General features: G+C 49.5%; 1 protein-coding gene across 1 annotated transcript; it reads right to left on the reverse strand.

Annotated features, from left to right (window-relative positions):
* Window positions 1-235: 235 nt before the first annotated feature.
* On the reverse strand, window positions 236-17,589 carry LOC139053709 (uncharacterized). The gene is made up of 3 exons (XM_070530516.1): window positions 17,478-17,589; window positions 12,919-14,160; window positions 236-2,362 (listed from the first exon to the last, which is right to left on the reverse strand). Exons 1-3 carry the CDS (start codon window positions 17,481-17,483, stop codon window positions 605-607), a joined length of 3,006 nt encoding a protein of 1,001 aa, XP_070386617.1. The 5' UTR covers window positions 17,484-17,589; the 3' UTR covers window positions 236-604.
* Between the last annotated feature and the right edge of the window lie 643 nt (window positions 17,590-18,232).

Here is an 18,232-nt window from a genome sequence, read left to right on the forward strand (position 1 = left end):
TGCTGCTGAATCGATTTTGCTCCAAAAAGCCTGTCCCATTAAGGGGACGTGGTACCAACATGCATAATATAGGGATTTGACATTCGAAAGTGGCACTTACACTACGATACATGCCGGGCATGCAGATTCATCTTGACCACGTGTGGTTCTTAGTTTGAACTTGAGTACAAGAGATTTTGTTTGCATTTCAGCGTGCACTGGAAGCTTTATTTTGTTTTGCTTCACTGGGGCGTAACGAGCTTCTTGTATACAATTCCGAATTATCTGCTAAGTAACACTTTGCGAGACCATAGGGCCCTTAAGAGGTGTACGCTTAATCAAGGCCAATGAATATGTAAACACTCTATGAAGCGAACGTATGTCTACTGATTTTCACCTTCTTAAGAAATGTACAAAAGTGCAATACAGTGTTAACATTAACGACAATATTTGCTTAAAGCAAAACGAGACATTATATTTATATACCATTTAAGGTGAAAATGACAGTGCGTATAGTCGCTATAAACAAATGTTAGGCGCTTATACTTCTTCTGGAGAAAAACAGACCGCAAAAGCAAAGAATCGGCCATGTTTGATTGTACCCCGCAAAAAAAGAAACCTAGCGCTATCGTAACCTTGCTTGCTGACCAAAGTTAAACCATCCTGCCGTGCAAGGAGCTGACTTTCTCATCGCTGCGTCGGTGCTGCATTTAAATGTGTCTCCAAAGAAACTCAGTTCCTTGAGTGGTTCGTTGCACAATAGCTTTCCTTCTTTCTCGCCACATTGTTGGTAGCACCACAGGGCGTACAGAAGCTTCATGCCGGAAAGCTCAGGCATGCCCGGAAGAGCCACCGCCGATTCACTCTCTTCCACCTGTGACCTAACCGCAGAGTCAATAACCGCCATGGAAATCACGCGCTCGAGGAAAACAACCTGCCCTGTCCCCGCATTCTGCGTGTCGCTCTGCTGCTGCTGCTGCTGGAGGATGCACTCAGCCGTCGCGTACCAATTCTTCGGGTTCATCTGCGCCGCGTACAATACCTTCGCCATAGCGGACGCCATCAGAGAACCTAAGCTGGCGAGCTTCAGCAAAATGGGTGCGCTTCTGTCGTAGGCGGGCAACACGGCCACATCTGGTCGCAAGCTGAAGTCGTAGGACAGACTTACGACCTCGTAATATAGCAGGTGCGACGGAAGCGAGTCAGCAGTCCCCATCGATACGTGAGTCCAGAACGAGCTGCTCCGACCTCGCACTAGTCGCCTCCAATTCTCGAGTGGATCCGAGGTCATGTCTTCGTAGTGCGCATAGTTTTCCTCAAGAGAACGTTCCTCTGTAAGCTGCAGCAGCTCAAAAACGCGTCCGGTGCTGTTAGCATATGAAGGCAGCATATGGACGCTCGATTGCAGGTTGTTGATGTCGGCGAACACGGAGTTGTAAGATCGACGCACTTTCTGCAAGAGTTGCCCAATGTCGTTCCTCACTTCATCAGTGAACATTCTTGTGACATAGGGTGCTAAAAACGCATAGCTCGCTATCTGCTCTACAACTACGAAGCAAAAGCGATACTGGTAGTTTAGTGCCTCCTGGTAAGTCTGGAATTCTCTGATGACCCATGGTGCATACACTTTCGTCGCCAAGACTTCCACCATGTACCACTTAACATAGGCCTGCGCCTTCTGAGCACCGATTGCATTTGGCAACTGCATAAATTTCCTGAATAGGTACAGGGAGTCCACATAAAACCTCAGCGATTCATTGAAGTAGCCAAAGTAAATGTTTAGAAGGCTTGTCCACTGTTGCCGTGACACATTCTGAATCGCGTCCCCGATGTCAGTCTCGTTCCATCCGGCGAAGTCATTGCCCGAGGCTACCGTCTGCAACTTCTGTTGGGTCTCCTCAATCACGTCCTTGTCAATTTTCATCCACATGTTGTAATCGATTTTGGGGTCTTTATCAATTGCACCTAAACTATCATAATCGTCTTTCAGCTTCGCGTAGAAGTCTGGTTTTTGCCTCTTGCGGACGTATGCCTTCAGCGACTCGCTGGGAGCCATTCGCAGAGTGATTCCTCGATAATTGCGTTGTGCGTACGTGAGCCTTACGGGAGAGGCGATGCTCCAGCGGACGCCCAAGAAGAACGTCGAGTTGAGAGCGTTGACCGGCCCTGTCCATGCGGGTGGCGAGTAGAGTCCGGCCTCTTGGAGGATGCGCATCACAGTGGTGAGAGAGGTGTTGTTCTGGGCGACGATGTTCTCGCACGTCTGATATGCCAGCGCTGCCTTCTGCACCGGCGTCTGTCCTGCCTCCGGCACGCGCACATTGCGAGCGAGCTCCGTGACTTCGTCGACAAGCTTTTGGAAGAGTACGTCACCTTGGCTTCCCTGCATGGAAAGCCAAAACATGCGTTATGCGCCTGCTTCGGCGGACCGTGGCGAGCAGCTGCTTATTAGCTGTGCAGTAGGTAAACCATGCTTCTCGCGCAGCTCCGGGGCTACATTGTACTTCTCAGAGCTGCGTAATAACATATGCGAGTGCGTATTGTACAAAAAGAGAGAATAATCGTATAATACCAAAGTACACTAAACAGTGCATGATGTAATTATATTATATTTACTTCTTGTTCAAACACCTAGTCCGATATATCTGGATCGTTTTCTTATTTTGCGTTTTATTGAGTTTAGTTTTCTTTCTCACGTGATCAGCTGCGTGCGCACGGGTCGAGGGAGGCCTAAACGTCGAGACAACCGCCTGTGAATGCCATATTAACGTACGGATCTATGACAAGCATATCCGACCATGGCAGCCTAGAAGCATTGAAAAAAAATTCATTGGCGATTGCGATACGCAGTAATGCGAATTTTGAGCGCAGCTGTTTAGGTGTTTTCAATTCGCGATATATTGCGGCAAAAAATTTGATTCTGAACGACAGGGTCCTCTCGGCGGCGGCGCTGAGCCTCTGCTCGGGCAACTAGTTTAGCTGCTGCGGCATACGACGCATTACCACCGGTTGCATTGCTCATTTTTTTTTTAGAAAAAACTGTCTGACACTATTTTATATTATGATTACGTTGTCACGTGCCGAGAAGTCCATTGGCGTTCCATTTACTTTCTTTGAAAAAAAACGTCGTTCAATTCATTTAAGCACAAAAGTATCCGGAACGCCAGTGCCTTTCTCCGAAAAATTTGGGAATTAATATCTCGAAACTGACGTCATGCTGAGAATTAGTTCCAAGTGGATCCGCCTTGCGAACTCAGCGGCTTGAATTTACAAATTGCAATATCGGCTATAATGCAATTAGTTAAAAAACTTACTTAGTGAATTTTTGTTGATCATTTCATTATGCATTTCAATTTTTTGTGCAAGTAATGCCCGGCTCTTCGAGTAGACCAGCTCATGAACTAGAATTGTGCAATCTGCCACAGGAAACCGTTGAACATTTTTGAAAATGTTCGCTAAAACAACTGTATATGCAGGATGTCCCAACTATCACAGACCAAGTTTTAAAAATATGCAAATGCCACGTGGCTGGACAGAACGAAGGTAATGTTGCTTGCCGTCGCTTTCAGATACTCAGATTATATTTTGCAATCCGCCTAATTACATAATTAGTCTTAATTACTTACTCAACTTCTCAAATATTGTAATTAGAGGAAAAGCGTGAATGAGAAAATTTTCGATCAACATGAAAAACTATTGATACAGCTTTCTGTTCCTCAATACGTGCTACATAAAAGACTATTTCCGAGCGTGAAAGAAGCCCGCGAATACACGCAAAGTGCCTCGAACAGCATATCGCGCGGCAGTTTTGCGTGTATTCGCGGGTGCGATCAAGTTACCATCCTTCGCTCACCCTCACACGCTTTCACTCGCATCTACAGCACAGGGCGCGCATCCATGGTGTTATTCCGCTTGGACTTCATGCGGAACACCACGGCGACGCCGACGGCGGAAATGCGCCTGGAGTGCCCGTGTAATTGCTATCGTAATAAAATCCAGGGGAGAATGTCCCTAATAACACGGCGGCAGGAACCGATGAAATCCCAATAGAGCTAATCAAGCAGCTGGGTCCAAGGAGCAAGGCGCTGCTGACTAATTCCGTAGAGCAAGTGATTAAAACGAAGAAAACTCCGTTTAGATGACATGAAAGCAAGACGAACCTCATCTACAACGGCAAATGTGATATGTACAAGACGAGCTCTTACAGGCCAGTTACAATAACATAGGCGATACTGTACGTATATAAAGTGTCTCATCCAACACTCGCCAAGCTGTTATCGAAAAGGAAAGATGAGAAAAAGAAAAACACAGTGCGAGACAAGATCTTTACATCTATCGCGTTTGGTCAACAAACCTCTGAGGATCAAACAGATACAGCTATTTGTATCTGGTTCAGTGTTCTTTAGATCTTTTTTTTTCTTGACCAGCTTGGATAACGTTAGCTGGGACACAGGGTAGAATGGCAATGTAAGCCATAAAATTAGAACTACTAAAGCGGGTGCAGAAAAATGATATAATGACATGCAGACGCTTACAGAATGTTATGTTTGTACTAACTACGTGCATAGAAATTTCAATAGGTCAGAAGTGACCTTTGTGGATAGCATTTATAGATATTAAGGGAGCCTATCACAACGTAGACAGGATATTATTATAAGACATCTTCAAGCACGAAGGCATAGCTGACGATTTTGTAGAGCTGCTGAGGTTAAACAATATCAATATCTGGGTGCATGCATGATTGAAGGAAAGGCTTCCTCAAGCGCGTACCAATATAATGTGAAAACAAAGAGGTAGCGGAGTGCAGCAATAATGGCACATTGAGCACTTTGGGGCTGCAATAAATATGAGGTGGTGCGTGGAATCTGGACAGCGAGTAATGGCATCAGCGCTAGGGGGGGTCGCAAAGCCATTTTGTATTTAAAATCGGATATCTTGAGAGGTTGGAAGCTAACCAGATATCGGTAGTCCGGTTGGCTTCGGGAGCCAACTGGCCTGCCGGTTGACTATCAAGTAACTTATAAACTCACTGCATACTCAGAAGACTCATTTGAAGCTATTAGACTGGGAAGGCTTACAAGTGAGGATCAACGTCGAATACCTCAACAACTTTCAACTTGCAGATGACATTGTCCTGTTCAGCAACGTTGGCAACACACTGCAACAAATGATTGAGGACCTTAACCGAGAAAGTGGATGAGTAGGGTTGAAGATTAATATGCAGGACAAAGGTAATCTTCAGTAGCATGGCAAGGGAACAAGAATTCGTCATCGCGAATAAACCTTTAGAGACTGTACAGCAATACGTTTATCTAGGTCAGTTAATTACACGAGACGCTGATCACGAGAAGGAAATTTACCGAAGAATAAACATGTGTTGGAGTGTGTCACAAAGTGCGTGCCCGCGTCCATCTCGACATGGCCGCCCTTGGCGCCGCAGCCGCAGCGCCGCTTACACAGTGGTAGGGAGGCAAGCTCCCTATTGTTCCTGGCCTTGTCGGACCGATTGATCACGTGGGTCGCCAGAGCGTGATGAGGGACGGGCTAGCCGCGGCGAGCGAGCAGAGTTCAGAGTGTTTTGGGAGACGGAGCAGCGTGGTCGTGCACAGAGAGACAGCTGAAGTCAGGCTGAAACCCCCAGGCCGGTGTCTTCGCCGGCAGATCCTCAGACGGTGCAACCCCGTCAAGATCTTTGGCAGCGAGGCACCAGCAGCCTGACGCTTCTCCAGATCGGGATCTCGGCGAGCATGCCACAGATAAGCCTCGTGTTCCAACCTGCTCTCAGAACTTTCCGCCGGACTCTTTTTTTTTAATCACATTTCATCTTTCATTTATGTATTCATCACGTGTTTATTTTTGTATGTTCTCTTAGTGTAGTGTTTATCGCGTTTATTGCCGCGTCTATTTTTCATTTGCGCCGCGTCCTGTTTTTGATTATTTCGCAAGTGTTAGAAATTCCCACGGGGTGGGCTTTGTGTCACGCGTCGCGTCAGAGTTGGTGTTGTGTGTAACCCGCACGCCTTCCCCGAGGCTTTGCAACATCTGCTTTCAGTTTGCGTATTTCTTTTTTCATTATGTATCTGGCCTGATTTTATTTGATTATATTGAGCGTGTGTTTTTATGTCGCCTCCCGACTCATGCCTCTGGTCTACGGTTGATCAGGCGTGGACCTTATCGCCGGTCAGCAGTCAAAACATCCATAAATGCACACGGGGTGGCTTTGTTGCCATCCCATCTCCTCCGGTTCGGAGAGTGAGAATATATTACCAACAATCTTTGACAACTGGCGTACGCACGACAGGACTTGCTGACCGCCATCTTCCGTGACCACGAGGCATAGCGGGCGGAGCAGACGCGTACCGCCGAGGCGGAAGAAGGCCGTGAGATGGCCGATGGGCTTATAGATGAATTCGAGCGCATCGCGGCCGTCGGGAGGCAGATGGGCCTTGAAGGCCTAGCTGTATGAAAGTTTTTGTGCGAGGAAGAGGCGGATCGCCGCGAGCGCAGGAAAGCGCGAGAGCTGCGACAACGCGAGAGCTGCGACAACGCGAGGCCAACGAAGGTGATTGGGCACGGTCTTCCCGGCGCGCCCTCGAGTTGGAGGGACATTGCGCTGTTGCGCTCGAAGGAGGACCGTGTCGAGAGCATTCGCAACTCAGAGGGCCTGGCGGGTTCGACTGCCACCTCTGAGAAACCTCATCCCTCTGGAGTGAGCCTTGCTCAGATTTGTGACCAGCTCGAGTCCTCCCTCATGCCTCAGCCCTTGGGTGCTGGGGCCTTCGAAGCGAACGAGAGGCTGATGCTCCGAGAATCAGGCGGTGTGGTGGGTAACGATGGTCAGAGGCCGGCCACGAAAGACGTCAGCCGCCGCGCAGGCAAATTGTGCCATCGCAGGCCGAGAGAGGTGGCGAAGTGTGTGGCGCGGCGGAGGCGGGCGGGTGCGAATACATCAACCCCAATCTTTGACAGAGTGCATACGGCAGACATTTCCAAATCCTGACTACGAACTTAACACTGTCGTTGAAAAGAAAGGTGTACAATTATTGCATTCTACCGGCGCTAACATATGGTGCAGAAACTTGTAGGTTAACGAAGGAGCTCAAGAACGATTTAAGAACGGCGCAAAGAGCGATATGACGAAAAACGTTAGGCGTAACGCTCAGAGACAGGAAGAGAACGGTGTGGATCACAGGAAACGGTATAGCCAATGTTTTAATTGGCTTTAAAAAAAAAAATGAAGCCGTGCAGGCAAGGTAATGCGTAGGATGGATAAGCGGTGGACCATTAGAGTTACAGAATGGGTGCCAAGAGGAGGGAAGTGCAGTCGAGAACAGGAGAAAATTAAGTGCTGTGACGAAATGGGAAAATGGGCAGGCGCAACTTCGAACTTAGCTAGCGCAAGACAGGGGTTATTGGAGATCGCTGAGAGCGGCCTTCTTCCTGCAGTGGACATAAAAATACGATGATGATCATAATGAACTTATAAATATGGCTCAATCATGGTTAATTTTACAACTAGATTAGTAGGTTTAACCGCCCACAAAAATTAGCTTGGCCTGTCATCGTAAAATGCGTGTGCGCACCTGAATGTATCTGCTGGTGTAATTCGCCTTTCTGAGGAGTATAAGGTATTCAGTACCGCAATGATCAGGTTCAATATGTTATACCGCAAAATGAAGCCCTGGAGGTTGCATGGAGGCGATAACACAGGACAGAAAAAAAATTTGTGCCTCGACACGTAATTAGAATGCAGAGCTGCAGAGTAAAGCATACACATCACATAAAGACGAGCACGGAAGATGAAGCGCTTACTGTGAGTCTCTTCACTCTGCTGCGCTGTTTTCTAATTATGCTACTGTGACTGACCCCAGCGTTATTCAAGTAAGCCTTTACTCTTATATACACAAGTCCTTTCTGACGACTCACAAAAAGTAAACATTGTCAGCGATAGAATAGCGCAATACACAGGATGTGAGAGCAAGATTAAACAACACGAACGTTGCCTATACTCCATATTTTGCTATTTTGTTCTTCACAATGCTACACCAAGTGGCCCACGCTTTTACACCGCTGAAACATAAACACTATACACCAAAGTCAACAAGGGTTCCTAGAAATACCGGAGTTAGCGTAACGACACACAAGCAAGAGACAAATAGCCCTTCGTAAATAATGGCGACACTTCCCAGACCACCTCAACATCCTGTAGATATCTGCTGGGTGCAAATAAAGGAATCTGAATGGGTAAGAAAATTGAGACTTCACTGAAATGGAAACAAGTTTTGTTGCCAAACGAATGTTTAATACTATTTCAAATTGATTTACCCACAAAGACTTGGTGGTAAGGTCAAAATTCTAATCGAAAAATAGTTATTTCGATCCTTTTCTGCGCGTTATGCTACAAGGTCTACGCAACTAAATAAAATAAAGTCGCAGTTTATCCCGAAAGGCGAAACATTGCTAGCGATAGCAAAGTATTGGGAAACAATTCGAAGTAAGGTTCGTAGTATTACCGGACGTACAAATTGCAGTAAACTTTCGCTTACCAACTGAGTTGACAAGCGCGCTGTCACGCACGCACAAAGAAACGTGAACACATCTCATTCGATTACCACGAACACTCGCTGTCACAACGCTGGCGTGATGACGAGCGCCGGCCTCGGCGAGCGGAAGCTTCGCGCTGCCTCTCGTTTGAAGCGTGTTCGACGCTTCAGATAACGGCACCTACCACACAGAGCGCGCGGAAAGACAGCGCATTTCAAGCGACGAGTCATATCGGCTCGCCTAATCTTGCACCCATCGCAGATGTACCCATTGCAGATGACCTCCAAAATGCGGCGCGTGGCCCGCACTTTGCTCAGCTGCGTGGATAGCTACGCGCAGCCATGGCCTCGGTAGGGGAGAGGACGCGCGCTCACCTGCCTCTTCCCCTCCCAGTACCCGCTCACATATGCCCCACCCATACGCTTGCGTTTGATCACGTGACCTTTACATTGGGCCCGCGGGAGGACAGATCGAGACTCCATATCCTCATCACCTCCTCCTCGCACGCTTTCCTTCGCACACCCTGCAAACGGCACGTGATCGCAATTCGGGCGCGTTCACATGGACAAGAACGGCACCGAGAGCAGCGCTGCTGCGCCGGCGTTGAGAGCGCCGCATGCGAAGTAAAATTCTATTAGCGGGTGGTACCCCTCTCCCACCTCTCGTTCGCACTGCCTTGATTACCTCCTGCACTGCGCGTGTTTGGGGACGTTTCGTGCCGCGCGCGGTGTGTGCCTACGTGTGTGCGCGTGGACATTTAATTCGAAGGGCGTTGTCCAGTCTGTTTCACATTTAGGGGAAAACTCGGAGCGCATTGCATCGCGATGCGGCGAGCGCTTGAGTCAGGCGGCGGCAGCAGTTCGCGTAGGGGCTCGAGGGGCGGGATCTTGAACGGCGTCGTCTGCTACGGCGGCGCGCGCTGGCCCCATTGTCGGGGAACGCTCTACTTTCAGTTGCAGGGCGCCGATCTCATCGTTACCGCGTGAAATGAGCCGGTATTCTTTACTAAGCGTTGTGCGACGCCCACTGATACGCCTCGAAGGTAAGTTCATCGCTTCAGGGCAGTCACAGACGTACTGATTGCATACATTCCTGACACCCCGTTTCTTGAAGGCGACTATATATTCTAACGCGATATGTCGCCGATCCACACTGCTTGTGTTGTGCAAGAGCTGCTGGAAGAGGGCACAGTCACTCTCTTGGAGTGGCCGCCTCAATCCCCGGGCGCCAGGGATTGTCTGGGGCTCGTTTAAAGTATCGCTGCCGCACCATCCCCTCTATCAGTCGCCCGAGGATAGGCTTTGATCCACCATCGTCAGCGACTGAGACGTGCTGCGAATTCACACATCCCTGATCAAGTCATTTTACACTTCACTGCCTTCTAGGATGAGCGCTGTCATCGCTGCCACTGGCGACATGACGCGATACTAACTGAAGTTCCCAGCGTGACGTATCCAACTCCCCGCCGGCGGGCAGGGTCTGTCTGGTGTAGTGAATGATTGTCGAGAAGAATCACTTCCAGCTCATTGTCTTAACCTAAAACATTCCTTTAATCGTATCCGTTTGTTTCATCGTGTTCGACCCCCATAGTAATCATTGTTGAGTTTTGTTTTCCCTTCGAGTCAAACAAAGACTGAGCACGTTGCGCGCACATCTTGGTGCGTCTTGTCGCTGCTTATTACGGTAGCACACACAGTGAAGAAATATACGTGCACGCGCTCAGTACCCCGGCCTTTCGAAAGAACAAATGGAGCAAGTTGTCGAAAGAAGTTTGTGGAACTCCACCATCGCCAATGAAGGCTCAGAGCTTGGCGACGCACAACGTTTAGTAAAGAATATCAGCTCAGTTGCCGCAGTACCGATGAAATCGGTGCACTGCCCCTGACAGTGGCACGCTTCCCGACAATGCGGCCAGCGCGCGCCGCCGTAGCAGACGATGCAAATCACGACTCCGCCCCTCGAGCGTCTGCGCCTGCTCGAGCTGCTGCCGCCGCACGACTCCATTACTTGCCGCATCGCGACGCAATACGTTCCCAGTTTTCCCCAAAGTGTGAAACAGACTGTACGTGCAGGCTTCTATTTGCCTTTAAGAAGATCGGTACGCTTGACGATTATTTTTATGGCTGCAATGCGGCGAAAGGGCAGCGTCTGCTTAACCATGTAAGTGACGCTGAGCAGGTACTTGAAACGACATCGTATGTGCCGCCGGAAAAATCGTCAGCACATACGATGCGGCACATACATAGGGCACATACAAGCTAAAGTCATTTTTGCAGTTTCTCGCAATATGTTTGCTACAAATCCGTGTTGTCTCTGACGGCGACAACGGACTTCCATCGACACTGTGCGGAAATAAACAAAATATATCACTACATAGCACAAGTACGATATGCGCACACAACTTTAACTAGTACGTCCCCTGCAATATAGAATAGAGGCAGCAATGTAAATAGCTTGGCCATTTTTTAACAGTGCTCAAGAGACGGAAGTTGAAAGTATTAATCATTCCTGCTTCAGCAATGCCGGCGCGACCAAGACGCGGGCGTGTATCGTCCAGTAACCCGATCGATCGGTGCAGTGGTGAAGCGGCAATGAACTCCGGTCATGTTCAATGCATCGTGCACATATTCAATTTCTCGGCACGCGTGAACTTCGGCCACTGCTAGCGCATACAACAGAAGTGGTTTCCATTCCTGGGCAGCGCACACACAAACGAAACACGAGAAAGAAGACAGGACAAGCGCTCGTCGAACAACTTAGTTTTTATATGAATAAAAGGATTATGTACCGAGTAATTATTAAATTCATGTGGGTTACATATAAAAACCGTCATACACTCAGGAGTGCTCAATGAACGAGCTCGCTTCGTTTGCCAGTTGTTTACTTCGCTCGGCGCACCGCAGTAATCCATGTCTGTCGTCTGCTTTTTTCGTACCATTTTCTTGTGAATCGGCAGAATTTCACTGGTGGCATCCACCCTTTCTTGTTTACATTGCTGTCGTGACAGTTAACAACACAATAATAATTTCCGGTCATCCGAAGAGGCGCCGTCGCAAACAAGAGACATCTCGCGTGCAGCGCGAACTGAACGCGGGCGCGGAAGCGGCGGCGGAAACCTACACCCGTTGGAGGTGAAATCGTTCCGCCAGGGGAGAAACGAGCGCTGGCGTCTAGGATGAAACTTGGCGTGCGGTCGTCCATTGGAGCTCTCGTCACGCGTCGAAATGAGCATTCTCGACCGCCAACAGTCACGAGATGCACAGTGCATGCGGAAAAGCTCGCAAGGTTACTTCTCGGAGGTTTTTTTCCAAATTGATGGCTAGTGTTAGAGTATAGGTATGTGTGTACCCAAAAAAATTTGCAGATGCCACGCACTGTGGGAATCGGGAAGCCAGGATTTCATGAGCCTGCAAAGCAAAAATCTCGCATTGTGATTGACTTGCAACAAGCGATGCTTTTTTCCAGCGACTAAAATCGGTCTCGGACCGATCGACGTAAGCTTGGCTTTTTTTCGGTCGCGCGACGTAGATTTTCTGCTCGCTGTCAAGATTGGAGACCAGAAGAGCTACGTCGAGCGACAGGAAAAAGCCTTACCAGTGTAAGCGGGGCTTTCGGCTTTATACGGTATCTAGCAGCGACGTCGACGGCGACAACGACGGCAAAAATTATCCTGGAAAGCCCATATAACTGCTACTGCCATAATAAATTGTTCGAAGAACGTACGTCGATTCATCGGACTAATGATTTTAGTGTGCGCAGTATCGTAATTTATGTTTAAGAATTTATTTTCACTAATATATATTTAAGTCTTGTATTGCGATAGCAAGTAGATAGACATTCCATGCGCATTCCCGCCGTCGGCATCGGCGTCGCCGTGAGGTTTCTTGTAAAATACAAAGGCGATTACACCGTCGCCGCGCTCCCTACTCTGTATGTGCGAGCGCAGGCGTGCGAATGTGACGGAACCGGATAGGAAGCGCGCAGTCTCCCACGTCTCCCGTCGTTCACGAGGCACACAACGTTGGGGGGCACCGGGGCGAGTGGATTTAGCTGCGCATGTGGCGGCTGTGCGCGGTCGCACGCCCATATATCGAGAGCGATCTGCGTTGAGGACAGAGTCTATAGGTGCGTCGGGGGATCGTAGCTTAAGATACTGCCAATGGCCATGTTATAAAGGTAATAATACAAGGAACTATTAAACTATGAAGCACTAGAACATAATAAATCGCTCTTACACGGAAAATATCTGCCAGCGAGCTCCCTCGTTGAACGGTGCTCACGCCTTCATCCGCTTTACGTTTTTCGCTGCAACGGCTGACCATCGTGCCCGCCTAATTACTGCTGTCGAAAATACTTAATCAACCACGGATCTCGCAGAACCGCTGTTTTACTTACCATGTGCTTCCAGTTGCCGCACACGTACTCGTAAAAGTCGTCACAGGGCTCGGAGTCCGCCGACATGCTCTCGAAGAGCAATCTGGCGACGTGCGCGCATTGTTCGGACTGGCATGTGGTCGACGAGTCGCTGTCCGCGTCACTGACCCAACGACCAGGGGTGGCGTGGCGTCGCAGCAGCATCATGAGGACCAGCACGCCAACGATCATAACGACGAACGCCGCCAACCCGATAATGCCCAAATTCTGTTGATCGCTTCTAGCAGGCGAAGACGGAACACCAGGCGAGACAGCGCACGATGGGGGCGGGACTTTCTCTCCTTCCTGCGGCATGACCTTGTCGCCTGCTGTCATGGAATTTTCGCTGGTCGAAGGCACTGAGCCTTTCTCACTTTTTGACGAGCGCGGCGTGGCCTTCGTTCTCGACGTTAGTGAAGGAACCTTCGCTAGCATCGACGCCATCGCTGTTTCTACGTCATAGGCTAGCATGGGAAGCGGTGATGTCAACGCTGACCGGTCCTCTAAGCCCATAAGGGCGGGCAAGCCTTCGTTGGGTGGCAGCGATGGCAGACACTGCTCGCTTTCCGGAACGGAGTATAGCTGAACCTCTACTACAGTCAGTGGGCCCGCCTTCTCTTCAGCTATTCGAGGCAGACCTGGGGCTTCCTTTGGCGCCAGTGCGCGCTCTGGCGAGGACGCTACCTCATTAGCGCTTGCAGACCTGCGGAGCGAGTTCTTCGTTCTTCCTGGCAAAGGCCCCTTCTTGCCGCCGGACACAGCTTCCTTGTCACTTTCAGAGCGGCGGCGTGAGCGCTTCTTGTCTTGCTGCAAGGGGCTCCTCTCGCCGCCGGACGTTCTCCCCTTGCCACTTGGGAAACCCCTGAGTGAGCTCTTCTTGCTTCCTCGCAGGGAGCCTTTCTCACCGCCGCTCACCCCCTGCTTGCCACTTCCGGAGCTGCGCCGCGAGCTCTTCTTACTTCCCGGCAAGGCGCCCTGCTCGCCACCGGACGTCCCCTTCTTGCCGCTTCCAGAGCTGTGGAGCGAGCTCTTCTTAACATCTCGCAAGGCCTCCCTGTTGGCCGTCCCTTCCTTGCCACTTCCGGAGCTTGGAAGCGAGCTCTTCTTACTTCCTGGCAAAGCGCCCTTCTCCCCGCCGGGTGTCTCATCCTTACCACTTCCAGAGCTGCGCTGCGAGCTTTGTTTCCTCCCGGCCGCGAAGGGAAATGTGCCGCGCTCACCACCCTGCATCGAGAAGCGAACTTAGGTACTCCTAGTGACATGGCGATACTGCGATAATGTTCACTGAGAACGATGTTCGTGGCCTTAGAAATGAGTGCCAATGAGTCACGGGGTGCCAAACTATTGCTCTGTTGTCCCACACAAGTTTTCCTTTCGTTATTAGCAAATGTCTGATAAAGGAGCGATACTAGTTCTCGGGGACATTCCTCGCGTCTAACTAAACTAGTGCTATGTTCACAATCACCGTACGAGATCAACGGATCACGTAGATTAGATGGGGAGGTTTGGTGCAAGACGGTAAAGAGAACTGCTGCGCATAGCGCCGATGGTTAGTGTTACGCACGCACGGACTTTGTTAGCAGCTCCCAGGCCCGGTAACTATTCATGTGATCTGTGCTGACTCCAGGGTGTGTGGTAGCGCTCCTGCAGCACTAGTGGTGTTCCAATGTACCGAACGGCGCAGCCGACATTTACTACTGAGTTCCAAACGGCTACTCTCTAACTAAGCATTGTAGGTTTTATACGAGCCCTAATACATCGCCCAGTGTGAGCCTCGGTCAAAACTATGATGATCACTTTTGAAGGGTAAGTGGTCTGGTAACTGTCGACAAAACATTTCGGAGCATGTTACATCAAAAGGAAAAATGTCGCCATGTTGCCATTGGTGCTAGTGGTGCTAGCCTGCTGAAAGAACATAGTTTTTCCAGTCATTGAGAGTTTTATATACAACATGCATGAATCAAAGAGTGAAGCATGGCTTGGCAATGCATTTGTAGCGACAGCAAAGTATTAGACAGCTACACAAAGTAATTTAATGTAATACTTCTGCGGAAACCGGCAAGGTGGAGAGAAGTAATTATTTGAGGGAAAATTAGACATCCACCCAATCGTAGCGGTTGCTACAACACATCAAAAATACAATACATCAAACTCTTTGCTTTGCTTCGAGTTATTGACAAATTCTACTTCTCCCTGCCATCTGCTAACCGCCTGGTAAGCTCAGATTCTAGAGCAGCTGCCACGGACAGGCGGTGGTCCTGGGTTCGAGCCCCGAACCAGGACGAATTTTCTTCAACTGCGAGGCTTTTCTTTCGCGGAACCCGTATCAGTTTCCTTTGCAGCAATTGCTACGATTGGGTGGATGTCTCATGTTCTCTTAATTACACAAAGTAAAGTTTGCAGTTTTAGCGGCAGTATAAATTGCAATAAACATTCGCTTAGCAATTAAAAGTTAGCGCACAGGCAAACATGAACAGATCTCACTCCATCACCGCGAACACTCGTTGTCAGGACGCTGGCATGATGAAAAGGCATGATAAAGTAGAAGTGAACGCTTCTACTCCTTCTCGCTTCAAGCCCTCTCCGAAACGTGAAATTACGCACTAGGAGCCAGAGAGGACAGCGCACAAGCAGCTACCAGGTATCTCAGCTCGACCAGTTTGTGCATCTGCCGGATATTACCTCCAATATAGGGCACTCGAGGTGTACGCGCTCAGCCCCACGGACAGCAATGCGCAGCCATGGCCTGGTTAGCGAAGGCGACACAAGCCCCCCCCCCCCCCCCCCCACCCAAAACACGCACTTGACGACGGTGCCGCGTGCTCACCGCCCACCCCCCTTAACCTGCTTTGCGCGCGTTTTATCACCAAGGCATCATCCTTGTTGGCGCAGGCAGCCTCGCACGCTTTCCCTCACATCCACAACATACGGCACGCGGGGGGGGGGGGGGGGGGGGGGGCGATAGGATCTTATTGCACTTAGAATTTGTTCAGCACCTCAGGGTGACGTCGGCGACGAAAATTTGCCTGGAGTGCCCATAGAATTGCTGACGCAATAAAATGTATAAATAACTGACTATTACGTCACTAAACAGTTGCAATCCGGAGTTCAACGGAACAGCGTCTTGTCAGGTAAGAGCATGATTATGTGAAACGCCATCTTTTGTTTTACCTTTTCTGCTACTGATGGTTACGCCACGAGAGAACGTGCAGTACATTTAGGATCACACTAGAACTACTACATTGAAACAGCGAAAGGCAACACGTGCAGGTCATAGCGCCTTTAGATCTTGACTTGACACGGTTATTTTCGCGCTCCAGCACTTCATCCATTGTTTATGTATAGTGCTAAGAACTAAAGCAGCCTGCAGCAGTGCGCTTCTATCCATGCATGCATAGAAAAAAGGGGGGGGGGGGGGGGGCGGAGGAGAGGGTTCGATGATCCTGGGCAGCCTCAAGCAAGCGAGGATGGGGGCACTCACTGAGCGCTCAATTTTGTCAGTGGCGAAGTGGCGGGAGGTCTCGGGGGCCCGGGCGCCCGGGCAGCTCTCCTCTGAATCTGACAGTGGCACTATCGAGCTTTTCTTATCTTTTCTTACTTCACGGCACCTTCATGCGCGATGCCACGCGTGCGTGTGGCCTGACCTTAAGTTTCGCGTTGTTCAAAACTAGTTGAATGTTCAAAAGTAGTCGAAACTAGCGAAACCCGACGGCTACGACACCGATAAGCAGGGTGGCTAAAGTTTAATTCCTGCGCAAGCGGCCGCTGCCAAGCGTGAGCAGATGAAAGTTGCTGGAAGTACGTAATTCTCATCGAAATTCGAAAGCAGATTTTCTATTACTGCAGCCTGCTTATTAAACTGCCTCAATAAATATACAGTAACAGTAGAAAGAAGCGCACTGACCCAAGCACTCTTCTTCATTGCTATTGTTCTTGTCCACTATTCTCGTCAGCTATTGGCCATAGCAGTCGCGCATGGGAATCTGCTGGTTACGAACTCAAGCGTCCAGAAAAAAAGTGAAGAGTAGACATCTATTGAAAAGAGAGCTTTCGAGAAAAAGGTGACATCGCCCTTCGCTTGCGAGCTCCACGCGCTGCGCACGACTCCGAAATTTGGCTGAGATGTTCACAGCAGCGTATGCTCTCCGCGGAGTGAGTTTTTTTTCACCAAACACGAGGGGTGGTTCAGGACACTTTCCATATGTAAGCAGCCAAAGTTCCTGTTGCTGCGCAGAGCGCCGTTTATTGTAGAATCACATGTGTTGCATCGGGTCCTGTCTAGCGGAGTCCGATAGGGAAGGATCAGCAGGTAGTTAGAAGCAGAAAAATGTAGCGGAATGTCTACACCAGCTGGAGCCTTTGCAGATCCACGTTTACGGACAACACGTGACACCATCAGAGCGAGCGGGAAGCTGTGAAAAAGATCTCTCCAAATGACTGATTCATAGATGTGCGTAGATGGCTATGGTCGTATACCCCACTGGACCGAGTCTTCCGGGGTAATCACCAAGCTTTAAACAAATACATGAAAAAATACACACCTGCATGCTCCCCCGACTTGCACAAATGTCGTATTCTTATGGCATGTGTAGTCACAGCTTAGTTGCTCAACTTGCTTCTTCAGTTTGAGACGATGCCCGCCTTCTTTCTTTTCTATTTCAATTAATGCCGGCGTTGATTATTTGATTGTTTGTTTTCTGTTGGTAGCTCATACCCACTGTGTGGTTTTGGGCAAAACTCGGATGTAGTGATGATGATGATGATGAGGAGGAGGAGGAGGAGGAGGAGGATGCCTTATTTATTGGCACAAACCTACTGTGCGGGATAGACCATGAACAGGGTTGTAACATGATTAAAAGAAGGGAAAATAAATGAATAATCTAAGGTGAGATAATAAGTGAATCGCTCTGAGGTGTGTTTACGGTAAGGGCCTCACGAGGGTCAAGCCTGCTGCCAACATGCCAAGACCTGGTGTCAACGTTCTGGGCCTACCTGGTTCTTCGACGGATCCTTGCCGTGCGACTCTGCGAACCGTTTCACTGGAGAGGTCCCTTCCTGGTGTCTTGGTGTGCCCTGTCGGGGAGCGGCTGGATATCGGGCGGTGCAAACTTAGGCAAACCAGACAGATGTCTGTTTCTTCTACCGGCCAGGGCACTGCTGGTCGGCTTCTCTTGCACCTCATGATTATCCGATTGAACTTCTCTTGCGTTGCGGACTGACCAACGTTTCTGTGGCCCTGGTACCGTCCAATGGGGGAGTCAATTCGAATGAAAATCCCCAAATTCATTCAGGAAGA

This window comes from Dermacentor albipictus, unplaced genomic scaffold, assembly GCF_038994185.2.
Source record: "Dermacentor albipictus isolate Rhodes 1998 colony unplaced genomic scaffold, USDA_Dalb.pri_finalv2 scaffold_165, whole genome shotgun sequence".
Lineage (NCBI taxonomy): Eukaryota > Metazoa > Arthropoda > Arachnida > Ixodida > Ixodidae > Dermacentor > Dermacentor albipictus.